The sequence below is a fragment of the Camelus dromedarius genome, chromosome 9 (genome assembly GCF_036321535.1).
Source record: "Camelus dromedarius isolate mCamDro1 chromosome 9, mCamDro1.pat, whole genome shotgun sequence".
NCBI lineage: Eukaryota > Metazoa > Chordata > Mammalia > Artiodactyla > Camelidae > Camelus > Camelus dromedarius.
The window spans coordinates 1,321,156-1,336,698 of NC_087444.1; the positions used below are offsets into that span (position 1 = coordinate 1,321,156).

Here is a 15,543-nt window from a genome sequence, read left to right on the forward strand (position 1 = left end):
ATCACATTTCTTTATTTGGGGGGGGAGTTAGGTTTTTATTTATTAAATTATTTTAATGCAAGTACTGGGGATGGAACCCAGGACCTCGTGCATGCTAAGCACACGCTCTACCACTGAGCTCTACTCTCCCCATGCTGGACCAGTATGTTTTAACTGTACAGTCCCTGAGAGGTTACATGTATGTCCTTTTAAAAAGTTTGTCTAATTAAATTAGTACTGGAAAACTATCACCTCCCTAACCCATAATTAAGTATGTGAAATCCAAAACAGAGATACTAGCTATGCCATGGTTCTACCAAGTTCTAAAGAAGCACAGGGGAAAATACTACTTTTGGAGAAGTTAACTTTTTTGTCTTGATGCTATTAAATAAATCAATACTTTTAACAAGATTTGAAAAAAAGAAAAATCAACAATACTGAATTAGCCTATGTTTTGACATGAAAATCTAATCATATAAAAATATCTTATAATTTTCTTCCAGTGGAAGCCAAAAGAAAATATATCATGAACTTTCTAGTTGCTAAATAAAAGACAAACTTCGCCCCCCAGAAGAATTCAAAAAATTTTGCAACTCAAATATCTTTATTATGAAACATGTTCTCTGTTTAATTTACTTTTCAGGAATTCCTCTAGCTTTCTGTCTCTAACTTGAATTACTGTACTTTGATGATTTCATTCTTTTTATATCTAGAAAGAGAAATACTGTTTCTAATGTAAGAAGTGTCACCTCGGCGTGTGTGTGAGGCCTGTGCTCGAACGCCCCGCCTGCTCGCGCTCCCGCATCGTGGCAGCCGGCTTAGTGAAGGCACAGAGCGAGAGAAGTGCACAGAGCATCTGTGATCGCTGGTCCTCTCGCCAGAAATGCTGTATTTAGTTATTTTAATTTCTGAACTCAACCTGCTATGCAGTAGTATGACTTCCAATTTAAAATAAATATTCTATTTGTGTACAGACTGTATCAACAAAACTTGCTCAGTAAGAGACTACTAGTATACACACACTTGGTACATTTTCAGTCAAAAAGTAAAGAAATTTGATGTTTTAGTTAGACTCATCCTTACAGAGAAATACACAGTTCTGTTCGGCCTTTGGAAAAATGAAACTAACTCGTAAGTGCCTTTCCCTTGCCTAGTACCCCAGGGATCAGGATATTCTTGGTTGGGAATGAGCCATCTGGTCCAATTTCCTAATTTCACGAACAAGGTATGTGAATAAAGTAACCTGCTAAGTGTAAACAACACAAATCAAATGAAATACAACCTCAAGTGGACTGTTTCCACCAGTGATAAAAATAAAAGATGCTCCACACTATAGACATTGTCATTTTCTTTAAGTCCTTTTTTATTTAGAGATTTTTCTGGCAAGGAGATAGACCATCGGAAAGCAATTTCACTGGCAGTGAGGTATGTATATGCTCTACCAAAATACTCCTTATTTTAACTGCTTTAACTTTATTTACATACGAAGAAAAGTATCAATGCATATCCTTGTTTCAACTATAGTATTAGCCATACTACATGAAATAAAATAAAATGGTGCTTGCATACAAAAACTGTTATTTGTAAAGGAATCTGATTTCAGATTAAAATAACTCATTTGTTTCTGGAAAGTTTAAAAGAAGAATCACAATTTATCATGACCAAGACATCTGCACCATATTTTCCATTCCTCACAGCACATTTATTTCAGTAATTCCATTATGTCGTTCTTAGCAATGAGCATAGTGTTACACAATTTTCGTACATATAATCACATCCAAAACAAGTTCTAAAATTTAAATTGTAAACATTCTCATCATATGTAGAAATATTTCAATTGGTGGATTAAATTCTGCTAACTGATCAAATTTGGAAGAGAATATAAATGAGGAAGCCTATGCTAAACTGTGTAGTGAGCACTGTTTATTAATTACATTTCTACAATGTTAAATAAAGGAAGCGGCAAACCTGTCCTGTAAGCATGTCAGATTTCAGGTAAAACATTAGAAAGAAACAAATCTGTTAACAAAAGGATGTCTTGCAATAAAGAACATTAGATTTTTTAAATCTATTGTGATACAAAAATGTCAAGGGGAAACAGCATCTTTGCTGACAAAGTAGGAGGTAGCATGGATGCACCGCTTTATCGTCTGAGAAATGCAACTGGAGCAAAGAGTATTTCCTTTCCACAAATAATTTCCAGGACTATGTACATATTTCTTTTAGAAATACTTGTTTAAACAAATCTCCCTCCACTTTTTAGTATAAAAAAAACCATTCCGTGTGATTTTAAAAAAACACTTACACATCTAGATAGAATAGTACTCTGCCCTATCTGAGTGAACAGTCTCAAACTATGAAGTACATGATATTTAATGCCCTAAGTTGAGTAAATTTAGTTAGCGGTTCCTGGTATTATACAAAACACTAAATATATACAAACAAAATATAATATCTTATTTTTCACTGCAAGTCTTGTGGGGAATAAACAGAACCTTGATTCTGGTAACACTGCAGAAAACATAATTTTCCAATAAATTTGTCCTTAAGTATCCATGTGCAACAGTTTATCAATGACTGCTTACACGTACTGATCTTGCGTTGAGTGAACAGTTAACTGACGAAACTTAGTAAACCTTAAAAACGTATCTTCCACCCTATATAAAATATATAGACTACTTACTGTTTGAAGTACTCAGTTTGCTCCGATGTCACTGTGATTCACTTTTCCCCGTTTTCCTGCTTTAGTATTTATAAACGGATAATTTAACGTGGCTTTAAAAAAAAAGACAAAGAATTTCAAATGTACATCCAATTCAAATTTGCTATTTAAAAGGTTTCCTTGTTCTATGAAGCTGCTTCTGCCATTAGAAGAGAAAATGAAGTTTCTGTAATGGAGGCAGGCTTTTTGAGTAGTGACGTGACCTCCACCATGCCAGCTCCAGTCCGTGGAAGATTAGCGTTTACAATGTGTCGTTGTAAGTGCTTAATCCAGTCTTCCTGAACAGACAATGGTCCACGAAAGACTAGGCCACAAAACCTATAGAAGAAGTTGATAACAGTTCTCTTAACATGACCAATTCCCTTTATTTTAAACTCAACTCACATAAAATCCATAAGCCTAAGGAGTCAACTTTGTATTGGAGACAGTACTTGGTGAGTTTCTAAATACCTATAAAATCAAAATCATTTAATACAATATCAAAACTGCCAATTCGTAATACCTCCAGTAATATCTGCAGAGATGGGAACATTATTATTAGGTTAAAATTAATTAAAAGGTCTTAACACCTATACATCTTAATATACATAAAACAACTCTAATTCCAAAATGCACTATTCTTTTTGTTAAGACCCCTCTCCTGCTCAGAACTCCTTCCACCACATGAGGGTGAGCGCAGGAGGAGGTGCGAGGGAGTCTGCACAGCTCTGCTCAGAACTATCAGTGGGGAGAAAATACGTTCCCGATACGCAGGAACTCAAGACAGTTAAAAAAAACACCAAATTAAACCTAACAAAGCATATAAATAAAACAACAAAAAAGTCATTTTTATAAATCACAGTATCATAGAGGCACTTAGCTAATATAAAAATTTGATTTATTAGTTGTTGACGTACAGCATATTATGAACCATGTAAGATTTTAAGCCCTTCTCCAAGAATTTGTTTATAACTTGATTGCTGAGAGCGCACCTTCTGCCACAAATTAAAAATCCCAAATAAAACAGCTAGGATGTCTCAAAGCAAAATATGAAGAAACTGAGCAGATTTGGCAATATCGGCACGTACCTGCATCGGAGAATGTAAACCTCGTCAGCACCATGAGGTAATGACAGCATTTTCTTCTTGCTTCCGGATCTTGACCTTGATTTCTTCTGCTTACAATCTAAGGCTGAAAAAGGGAAGAAAAAGACTTAATATTTCCTTTACATATTCTTACGTATATTTAAGATATACATACACATGTATATTTCTAGGGAGGTTCAGACCATCCACATCAAGTTAGAAAAAGTCTGCATCCATTTGCAGTCTCTGAAGCATGCACTAACTCGTAGCTGGTCCTCTAAGAGCAGTAACATTGTCAGCATATGCTCTTCTTCTACTGCTTTTTCATATACTGCTACATGGTACCAAACTAGAGCTGAGAAAGAGTAACTGAATAACTTGAAATTACTAAATTGGTCAATTACTACAGCAACGGTAATCTTTTCTCTTATGATCATATATACAATATTTTAACAAATGGTTAAATCTTCCTTATTTCCAGGAAAACTATAACCTCAATGTAAGATCATTAAGTTTGCATTTGATTACTACTCCATTAATCAGATCTTACATGCTTTGAAAATTTAGTAAAGGAACATCAACAAAGTAATAAAAAGTTCAATAAAGAATCAACTTTATAGCAATTCACTCTGAACTCTGTAACAATAAATAGTTCTTAAAATTATGTGGCCCTACATTTGAAAGAGCAAAGAAAGCTCAACTTTCATTTTTTAACTCAACCTGTAGTGTATATACAAGTTTATGTTCTACTTTACTAGAAAACAAGTATAAATCCAGATTATCTCAGATAGGTTTATAAATGGACCAGAATTTAAATGCTAACTATTCTTTACTTTTTTCATTTTACATTTTTCCCTATAGTTTATTTTAAAAACATGATTAAAAGGGGGAAAATATTTTTATGTTTGATCAAAATTGTAATGCTAACTGTTCTTCAAATTCTTCTGTTACTTGACTTTTCCCTTCAATCACTTATTACAGAAAATCTGATTTAATAAAGAAAAAAAAATTTTATAGGTAGGAATAGACAGGACATAACATTTTGTCCTTTGAATACAACTATACCATTCCTTTGGACAAAGGGATGATAGTACTCCAGGGTGCTGCTGGTCAACTAGCAGGAAGAGATGGTAAGAATTTCTCTCTAGAGTTCCAAGGGGGAGGGAAACAAATGTAACAGAAGAGTTATCCAAATGGCTTTTCTTCTGTTAACCTGTCACATGAAATCCCCTGGGAAAATTCTAGGTAAGAGAGAGTAGGAACTGACTATTCAATGATTGTGTGAAATGAGTTGTTCAAAGTCCAGATTCCAAAAGAATAGATGCTACTATTAAAAAACCAGTAAACATAGTTCCTTACAATAGTCAAGTGGCAAAGCTAACAGAAATGTCATATAGAAAATTAAAAACCACAAGAAGCCTAAATCTCATTCAAGCCACTGTTTTTTGCTTCCTGTTACCTGTCTCTTCAAAACTAAAATCTAGGTCTCACAAAGTCTTTCTCAAGCTTATCCTCAGAAGAAGAACCTAATAAGTTAAGAACAACAGGAAGTCAAGTATTAAAGAACGGCTATTTCAAAGCTAAACAATCAAAATCTGGAATAGAAAAATCTTACAAAGTTCTCATTAGTTATTTCATTTAAGAGCCTGGCACATAGTAGGAACTTAACAAATCCTCCTGGAGTGAAAAATAAAGAAAAACCCAGCAATGTAACCTTTGACATTTACACAGGATGTGAGTGGAAATTCATTCCACCACCACGAACGACACACTACAGCTCCTGCGGAACACTTCCGCGTTAATTTGTTTAGATGAGTATGTTGCTAGTAGTCACACTTAAATTCTCCACTTGCCAGTCTAACTTACGTGTAGAAACTAGGCTCTTACAACCAGCAGGAAGAATGAGGTAACATGTACTCTGTAATGAGCACCTTCGTTTTCCTGGTTGCTCTGGTGAGCAGTTTGAATTTGAGTGAATTTTAAAGCAACTCACACAGTAGAGTAAAGAACTCAGGGAACTCAAAGGCCTAAGTGCTACTAGACGTCCGTTTCTCTTTCCCTGTCTGTAAACCACACACAGTCCCTGGCTCTGTTACTGGAACTGAGCAACCACATTTGGTATATCATGAGATTACAGGTAGAATCTTACTTTGATAAGCTTGCTTGTTGTCAAAATTGCCACACTATATTCAAATTCCTTTTAAAACGTAAATAAATTACTGTAGGATGGAAATAAAATACATTATAACAATCCTTTAAAAATTTGTTCAGAATGCTAATGTTAGGTATGTAAAGCCAACTGAGGGAGAAGGGCAGAGGGTGACGGGGAAGTAAGCAAAAGAATGTTTTATCAGTTACAAAGCGTTTATTTAGTTACATCTGGATGCTGTGATACTTTAAAAATGGAGCTGGAAATGTTTACTTGGTGTAGAAATGTTTTTGACCTCAACAGAGGGAAAAAAGAATTTTTCTGACTTTTGATAGTATACAAGCTAGAAACTCAGGTTTAGGCTGTTATTCGGATGGATGATCGGGTCTAAATTTTAAATGAGAATGCCGTAGTTCTTGTAGTAATTGGTCTTTGAAGGTATTAGGACATTGGAAAGTAGGACAACTCTGTCAGCAGGTGACTGAGAATCTGCAGGACCCAGAGTTCCAAGTAAGTTTAGAGAACCACACGTACGGTTCTCCTCGGAAACCTGTCCATTAAGTAAAGACACTAAAAATCAGGGGCCTCTGGTAATCACACCTAAACACCTCGGTGTCTTAGTATCTCCATTATCACTTTAAAATTTCTTATCCCCTGAAATGTCACTTATTACTTGAGAAAGTAAAATATGAATGCAGGAATAGTTTTTCTAACATCAACATCCAACCACCACCCCCGCAATACTGCCCAAACATTTTAGAAAAATCTATAAAAAAAAAAAAAAGAACGTTTAACATATTATTAATATGCACACAAAGGGGATATCTATATGGTAATCTACATGAAAAAGATGATTTACACAAAATGTTCTACTAAATGAAAAAGATGTGCAAATATGTCTACTGTACAGATGTTCTCATTTAACAGACTATATCTAAAAAGGAAAAGCAATTTTGTTGTGGACTATACCAGAAATCATCAGAGTATTAAAAACAACATCACTAACAGTCAGTTTTAGTATAATGGAACTCATCAGTATTTGTGATAAATAGCCCAAGGTTTAATGAAGTTGTTTATATGAATAATCTGCCAAATAGATAACCTTATACAAAGCCTTTCTTTATAATAGGATTTTATTTGCACTTATATATTACTGTCAGAAAACAAAACACACACCCACCTTTTTTCCCTTCCAAAGTATTTTCAATCTAACATTGTTTCTATATTTGAAATTTATTAAAAAAATACTAGATTAGTTTTAGAAATTCTTAATTTTCTTCTTGAGCATAACTGCTTCTTTGGAAAGGAATAAGCTCAGTTCCTCCTACCTTCCTAAGGTTCCTACTTAGGGTGGCAGAGTGTGTTTAAAGTGATCACTTTTAACCAGAAGACTGTTAAAAACACTCACACTCACACACACACACAAAACTCCGTCGTATCTGATTTATAAAGGATCCAAATTGCTGCTGATAGCAATATTTTACTTACAAGAAGAACATACTGAATTGAGCTGTAAGGTCATATAAATTTTTTTTTTAATATACCTTTAGTAAAACAGATGTTTTGATCAAGTAGGAATGAGAGAGACACACAATAGACCTATGAGCCTTCAGAAAGAACACCACACTGCCAGGCTGCAAAACGCAGCAAGAACAAGGGCAGTGAAGACAGCAACGCCGTATGTGACTGAAGAAGTAAACTGGGTCAGAGAAAAGCAAATCAACACGTAACACAACAGACTCAAACTCAAGTCTGTTTTCTGAGACATTATTAAGTCTTCCACACAGAAGAGAAATAATTTACTTTGGGCTCTGACATTATTAAATAACTCCTTTTGCCACATCTACCTTTCTGCCCACTATATACGACATTTGTTCCGAAGAATTTCATTTTCTTTTGAATTCACTACACACGTGACCTCAAAGAATGAAGATTTATTTCTGAAAAACATCTGAAGCCTCTGTGGTTAAAAGAAGGGGGACTAGCATCACAACTGAAAACAGTCACCACCGAAATACTGTCATTTGCAACCATCCTTCCCTGCCCACTTAGCCCAAAGCCCCGTCTCCTCTGTTCTGCTCCTAGCTGTTGGCACCTCTAGGCACACTGGCCAGGCTATGTACATCCGCGGTAAGAGGCGCGGTACAGCCCTGCTAGAGGGAAGAACACCCCTCCTGCATCCAGCCAACTGGCACAAGGCAGGTGGCAGAGTAGCTGTCGGCTCATTCAGGAAAGCAGCAGGAATAAAAACGCCACCAACAGGCGAGTCCCCATTCCCACCAGCCTTCACAAGCCGGCGACGGAGGGCTATTGCGTAACCGCAGTGGCGCGGTGGGAAGAGGGCGCGTATGTGCCAAGGGGCACACGAGTGTGAGATGGACAGACACAATTCTAGATGTCTACCATTAATCCTCCAAGGTTCGTAAGCCCCAAGCATACAAAAGACTGTGCAAATAGCATTCTCTTTCCCTTAACTCCAACTAAGAGGGTGAAGAGAAACACGTTAGCTTGTATAAACCAGCGATGTGGGGTAGGGGAAACCACTGTTGAGAAGCTAAATTCTTTTTCCTTCAGTGTACACTTTTCTCTTTGCAGAAAGTGCCTACAAGGCCGACTTCAGGGTGTGTGACCTGCGTGGCTGCACAGCGTCCCACACTTGGTTTGATGCGCTGCTGCCGCAGTCTTGAAGTTCTTAATTTTTGAATACAAGGCACTATGTTCTCATTTTGCACTGGACCCTGTAAATTATGCAGCCAGTTCTGGTCCTGAGTAACAACTACTCTAAGCGAGAAAGGCTGCCCTCAGTTCCCCCTCTTGACCTCTTAGCCCATTTTTAAAAAAGCTATTAAGAGAAAATTTGTTAAATCCCTCTCTCTACAGCCCATTAAAAATGGAAAGGAGGTCCTGACTCCCAGCACCAACTCTCTGCACTGCATAACCAAGCCAGTCATCACTCCCCAGCTGCACAGATAGAGCAGCTTAAGTAGTTTATTGTTACGAAAGCAATGTTACCCTTCCAACAGGAACTGAACACACGCACGATCAGCAACCTAGAAGTATGTTTTCACCATCATTTTCCCTTGATACTTTCACTCTAAAATTGGATTTTTTAGTGCCCTATGTTACTTTCATCCGTTTTTAGAGTTTCCATTCTCAATAACTAAAGATAATAACTAACCCAGAACCACAGAGCAATCATGGCAAAGTTAATTAGATATTGTATGATTTAACATTTTACCTGGAAGAGGACGAAATACAAAACATCTGAAAAGCAAATTTCTTTTGCTTTAAGGATGAAGTTTATGGCTTAACAATGTTAGTCTTGATGAGACGGGCAGTTTGGTTCACGAAAGAGTTAAAGCAAAGGCAGCTTTTTATCTAAATCTGGGCCTACTCGGGAGGCCTCTGCTTTTTCAAAGCTCAGGGGATGATTAGGAAAAGAATACTCTGAGCAAGTATTTTTAATGTGAAGGGAAAGCTAAACATAAACATGAAACTTTACTGCACATCTTTATAAACAGAGAAGCTGAAGCGACTAGCTTTTCTAGCTTGCCAGAAGCTAAAAGCTCCCCGTGCCCCACTACCAGCCGTTGCTATTCAGGTAAGAACTACCGGGACGGCAAGTGCTCCACTATCTGTGTAACAGGCAAGAGAAACATTTACAAGTTCTCGAGGCAGGCTGGACTTGTGGGCTGCTTTACTTAGCAAGCACAGGAGGCACTTACTATCAACCACTTTTCTAAGACAAAGTCTTCAAATTGGAACAAACATTACAGTACAGAATGGCAAATCTGCTCTAAACAACTTTTGTTTAGAATCACCTGAGTACAATCACATTCCCTGCCCTCTAAAAGTGTATTCCAAATTATCATTTCACATTTCGTGGGATTAACTAAATGATTGTTCGTGTACAAAATTTTAAGAAAACAACTTTAAAATTTGTTCAGTTATCTGTAACATAATCATGTTCAATTTAAATCAGACAGGGCTCACTATAATTATAAATGTCACAAACCCATGATCCCAGTAGATCTGTTTCAGCTTTTTACAATTTTGAAGTGCTTTGTATATTCCAAACAAAATCCGAGCTATAATCAAACATATTGTTTCTGGTTTAGCTAACTTCCAGCTAAGGCCACAATTAAACATGTATGTTAAACATGGGATAACAAGAATTAACCTTATTCCTCTAGACACAATAAAGAGATAATTAAGTCCTACTTTTCCACTTCTTACCTAAGTGAGGAGAGTGCTGGAAACAACAGTCTCCAGCAAGCCATTCTCTTGCCCTAACCTCCACAAGAGAAAAATCTGTGTATTATTTTAGTATTTCCATAAACTCACTTAAAGCAGATTACCTACAGTTTAGGTCTGGCCAGTAACAGAACTTGTTATCACAAAATTTACTAAATCTTAATCCAGATTATAGACAGCATTCAAGAGATTCATGTTAGAAAAGAAATCATAGCAAACGCAACACTACGGTTGAGAATATAAAGATATTAGACAAGTTAAAAAAAATCCAAATATATAAAAATCCAGGTTAAGTTAATTGTTAAGAAAAAGCAAAACAAGCAAAACTGAAAATTAGTAAGTAACAGAACTAACAGGAATGCTAGGAGACTAGTTAACATGTTTATGAAAAACAAGATATTGGTCAAAAAAGATCAACCAAAGAGAATTCCTAACTTTCATAACCAGTCACCAGCAAAAGCAGGCGCTATGTCATGGAAGCACTTCACCCTACAACAGCGTGAAACTTTGCGGCTCTGCGCTCCTAACAGCGTGCCGCCTGCCTGACGGGCGCGGTCGCCTGCTGCGAGTCGTGCCCCGCCAGGCAATCACGTGCCGCTAGACGGGTGACATCCAGAGGAGGGACGGGCCTGCTCTTCTCTCACCGGACACCACGGCAGCAGATTCATGAACTGTGCTGGTACAACCATCCTCCCAGTAACAAGGTTAAAACCTTGAGCCACCTCCACCTCTTTCTCTTGTTCTACCTCCAATTAACCTGCCAAGTTCTGCTCACGTTACTCCCACAGTGTTATGTGCACGTCTGTTATCCGTCCTTTGCATTCCTGTTGTCACTGTCCTGGTTCCGGACTCCTAACATGACTATGATTTCTGCACCTCTCCACCAAATCCTTTAACTTCTATTTAAAAGGCAGTTTTAAAAGCTTTACTCAAATTCTTAAAAAGGAAAACTTCACTGTCTCCTCACTACAAATTAATTCTAGCATCATGGGTCAGCACTCCAGCATTCTACGTCCGCTACCTAACTCTAGCCCCTTACCTCCAGTCTCCTAGTACTTTAGTAGCAGTGTTTTTACCACTGAAGTGCAGTCAGTTTACAATGTTGTGTCAATTGCTGGTGCCCAGCATAACAGTTCAGTCATACATATAATATATATATTCCTTTTCATATTCTTTTTCATTATAGGTAACTTACTAGAGGATATTGAATATAGTTCCCTGTGCTATACAGTATAAACTTGTTTATCTATTTTATATATAGTAGTTAGATGCTACTTCCAAAAGCCTTGCTGGGTTCTGGTCTGGCTGAAGGTACCTTCCTCCTCCTCTAAACTTGCACAGTTCTTCACATACACTTACAACTCAGCACTTAAAATTGGTTCTGTATTACAGTTATGCATCTGTGTGCTTTTACAATATTGTAAGATCCAATTTATCTCCGTAGTACTTAGCATAATGCATAAACCACCTATAAGCTGAAAAAAATGCTTGTTAAGTTAGTGAATAAATCAGCCAATCAGTATTGTGGGCAAACAGCCCAGTTTTTGCTGGCATGATTAAACAATTAGCATCCATGAGGGTGACTCTAAATACTCAAATGATTAGATTCTATTCAATCTACTGTTTCACAAGGCAAAAATAAGAATAACATTTAGAAACACTACCATCAAAATGGTTAGGATAAAAATCAACTTTGACACTAGTTTTCCATTACCTAGAAAATTTACTCAACTTGAACAATTCATTACCATCCAGATAAATACAAACGGATACATACTCTTAATGAAGAACAGCACCATATGAACAAGAACAAAAATAGCAGCACCACAGAGACTGAGAAACTACAGAAGCCCATCTTGCAGTGTATCAGGAATAGCTGTTTAAAATACAAGTTTGAACATGTCATTTTTTTATCCTTAAAAATTCTTCAGTGACTTCTTAAACTTCTTAGCAAGCATCTGAAATTCTTCAGTGACTTCTTAAACTTCCTAGCAAGCATCTGAAACATCAACTCCGCTCTTCTGACATTATCATCTCCCCAAACAACTGTAACTGGTTCTCCCAACCCTTCGTAAACTCCAGATTCTGTTCCTTTAGTGCCACACCATGTTGGTCTCCAGCTGAAATGTCCCACTTCATCTCTTCCTGCATTTTCAGGGCCCAGCGGCAAGCTCGCAAGCCTTCTGTGACAGTACACCTGTGCTTACCCACCTGGTCACCACGACTAGGCCCGCGCAGCTGCATGCGGGCTTTCGCGGCCTCTGGGATAGCACAGCCTGGCACAGCTGTTAGTAACTAAACCTTGACTGCGTGGAAATCCCCTTTGACTACTGCTTTATTTTTCTCTCTCATTTTAAACATAATGACAAGAAACGTATCAGCATGATCTTTTTTCTCTTTCTTTCGAGGCTCTACTTGACAATGAGACAGACAGCAAAGGCAGCGGGGAAAAAGAAACCCAACTTAATTCCCAGCTCCCCTCAAACTGGGGCCTGGGCTAAGCCAACAGCTTGAACCCCCAGCACATACAGTCCATACACCACTTATCTGCATACTGTCCCGCAGAGTTCGCTAATTCTGACAATTTTACATGTGTTGTGAGCAACGCTTTCCTAAGGTCTCCGACATCGGGGCATGGTTCACACCTCTTACATATCCCACGTACAGCCTCGCCTGGAGAAATTGTCCAGGTATTTGGTTTAATTAGAAGCTGGTTTGTTCCTCTAGAGTTTAATTATAGTAGAAAATCAAAATTGCCTTGTACTCTTTTAGGCTGAATGAATCACTAGAAAAGCATGTAGTTTCTTGAAGATGCAATACAGTAATATTTAAAAAGACACCACAGAAGATACTCATGAAAAGACAAATAATTTAATACATCTTGAAAAGCTTTCTCAGTCCTGTTTTTCCCTTTCCCTCAGCAGACAGCGTTCCTTCCGCATTTTCTACAATGACAGAATGACTTTCCTAGCGGCTCACACCCACTCCGCCCCTGGTGCTCCTCAGCACTTACTGCCGCAGGCCTCTGTGGCCAGTGCCGCCGCTGGCAGGACCGGAAGCAGGCAAAGAGCCTATTAGGCAACGTGCCGTCTACCGTTCCGCTGAAAAGGAACCGGCATGAGAAATAAAAGAAATGACTTTGCTAAAAAAAAAAAAAATGAATGTGGATTTATTGCATTAGTGGTATTGACTAAAAGATCTAGCACCAATTTTTAGTTATTTTTTTCTCGTTGGAAAAGTCACTCTTTAATTATAATGGTGGATCTGTTGTAGAATGCTTTACTTCCAAACTGTCAGCATGGAAGTGTTCTGAAGACACTGAGATGAAGCAACACCCAATGTGTTTCCATACGTAAAAACATTTTTCCTGCATCGATTTTAAGCAGCTAGAAAGTCCCAATTTAGTTTAAATATCCAAGGTGAGCATTTGATTAAAATATATGGTCCACAGATAAACATCTGAATACAGTGAGTAAAGAAAGTTCACTTGCTGCCACAGAAGAGTTATAATTTCTAAAATATTACTACTGTTGATTCTACTCACTACCAGTTTCTAAAACAAAGAGTCACTTAAGAGGAGTGTTTCCAGTTTGTGGACAGTGACCTCTCAGTGGGTAGTAAATCAATTTACTGGATCATGACCAGTATCAATTTTTAATGAAAAAGAATAAAATAGAAAATATTAGAATGCATCGCACTTAATTCAGGTGGGTGAACGAGTGAACAAGTGAGTGTGTATACGTATGAATATGAATTTGTACATGAGGTCAAGACGTAAAATGAAGTTCCAATAAAAATGCTGAATACCACTGTTATTTTTTCTTCTTTTTAGGAGGTTACAGATTGCTATGCTATCATAGAACAGCATTGTGCAAACACGCACTCATCTTACTGATATATTTCCTTTCACAACATTCTCCCTACTTGGACTTCAATTATTTCCCTTTCTTTACCTATTAAAAATTCACTGTTACTTTGACCTCAAAATATTTTCGGGGGAGCGTGGGGGCGTAGCTCAGTGGTAGAGCGAATGCTTAGCACACACAAGGTCTTGAGGTTCAATCTCCAGTATCTTCACTAACAAAAACAATAACAAAAGCAATTTTTTTTGTTCCTGATTGCAGATAAGTTGATAGAATATACTTTGCCTTAAATAATTTTAAATATTTAAAAAATTGTAATAACTAGGGTGATCCTATAATTTATTGTGCAATCCAGGACACTTGTGAGAGGGAAAGAGGCAGTCACTCTGTTAGCACCTTGATGCTCTTCATGCTGCCAGTATAAAAAGGATGCCGTTTAATTCAAACATTACTAAACACAAAAAGTCAATAGTTAAAATAAAAAATCCAAAAGCATTTAAAATGAATTATATGAAATTTCTGATTTTTAATGAAAATTAATAATGTTCTAATTAAACTGTACAAATAATCAACCAAGGGGGAAAAACCTGTATGAGCCTGTAAAACATTAATCTAAAAAGAACAAAACCGGAAAAAGAAGTCCACCAGTAGTGCAGTCTACGCTGACTGGGACAAATTCCTGATTCTGAAGTATGTCTTGAATTTACAACGTGGGGTATAAAGTAAGCCCTTTGGACCTAGTCTCTTCAGACAAAAATCCTTCAGAAAAGCACAGCAGCTTCGTAACTGCTTGTCCACGACTGAAGGCACATGAAAGTTATTAAACAATTTATCTGAACTGGCCCAATGGATGATAAACCGGTCAACTCTGGGCAAAATTCAAATATGCGAGGTTTATTCTTTTTCGACAATTTAAGTTTGTCCCGAGTATAGTTACCTCTTCCACGTCTTTAATTCCAAAGCTTTCCTACTATCTTCATTATTTCCTTCTACTTAAATTAGGACTTATATTTGTTACCATAAAAATTAGCTTTATGTTACACAGTTTGGCATTTTAAGTATCTTCTCTTAAAAAAAAAAAAAAAAAAGGATTTCTTAGGGCTCCTGAGTCCCAGTTCTGTGTTCTTCCCACTTCGCTTTTATTTGACATTTCCTCTTTCTTAGTTTCCCACCAGAGGAAGGGGCCATACATGACCTTCAAGGGGTGTGTAAAGCCCACACACAGAAGCACTTCCACCTGCAGACGAGTAAGTGCATGCTTCCGGGATGGGCCCGAGCTTCCGCAAAAGCCTCCGAAGGGCCAAAAACTCCTGCAAAGACCTCCGTCTGCCCACTACATCGGAAGCAGCCAAGTCACCAGTACGTGCACATTTGGGAAACGGAGGGGCATCCTTTTCACTCTGCTCAGGCTGGTTAGAGTGTTTCTCTCCCTCAAAAAGCCACCAGCTCGCAGAGAAGAGATCAGGAGCTGGGGGCATCTAAGGCGGCCTGGGAGTTTATTCCATCATAGGT

The 15,543-nt window shown here is 37.6% G+C and overlaps 1 protein-coding gene across 15 annotated transcripts in view; it reads right to left on the reverse strand.

Annotated features, from left to right (window-relative positions):
• Positions 1-1,318: 1,318 nt before the first annotated feature.
• ZNF644 (zinc finger protein 644) overlaps positions 1,319-15,543 on the reverse strand; it is a 98,679-nt gene continuing 84,454 nt past the window's right edge. For all 15 annotated transcript variants that reach the window (XM_031457561.2, XM_031457562.2, XM_064488690.1 and 12 more), the window contains 2 exons: positions 3,769-3,871; positions 1,319-3,019 (listed from right to left, as the gene is read on the reverse strand). In XM_031457561.2, coding sequence (XP_031313421.1) covers positions 2,827-3,019; positions 3,769-3,871 — 296 coding nt within the window. In that variant the 3' untranslated portion in view covers positions 1,319-2,826. The remainder of the gene's footprint in view (positions 3,020-3,768; positions 3,872-15,543) is intronic.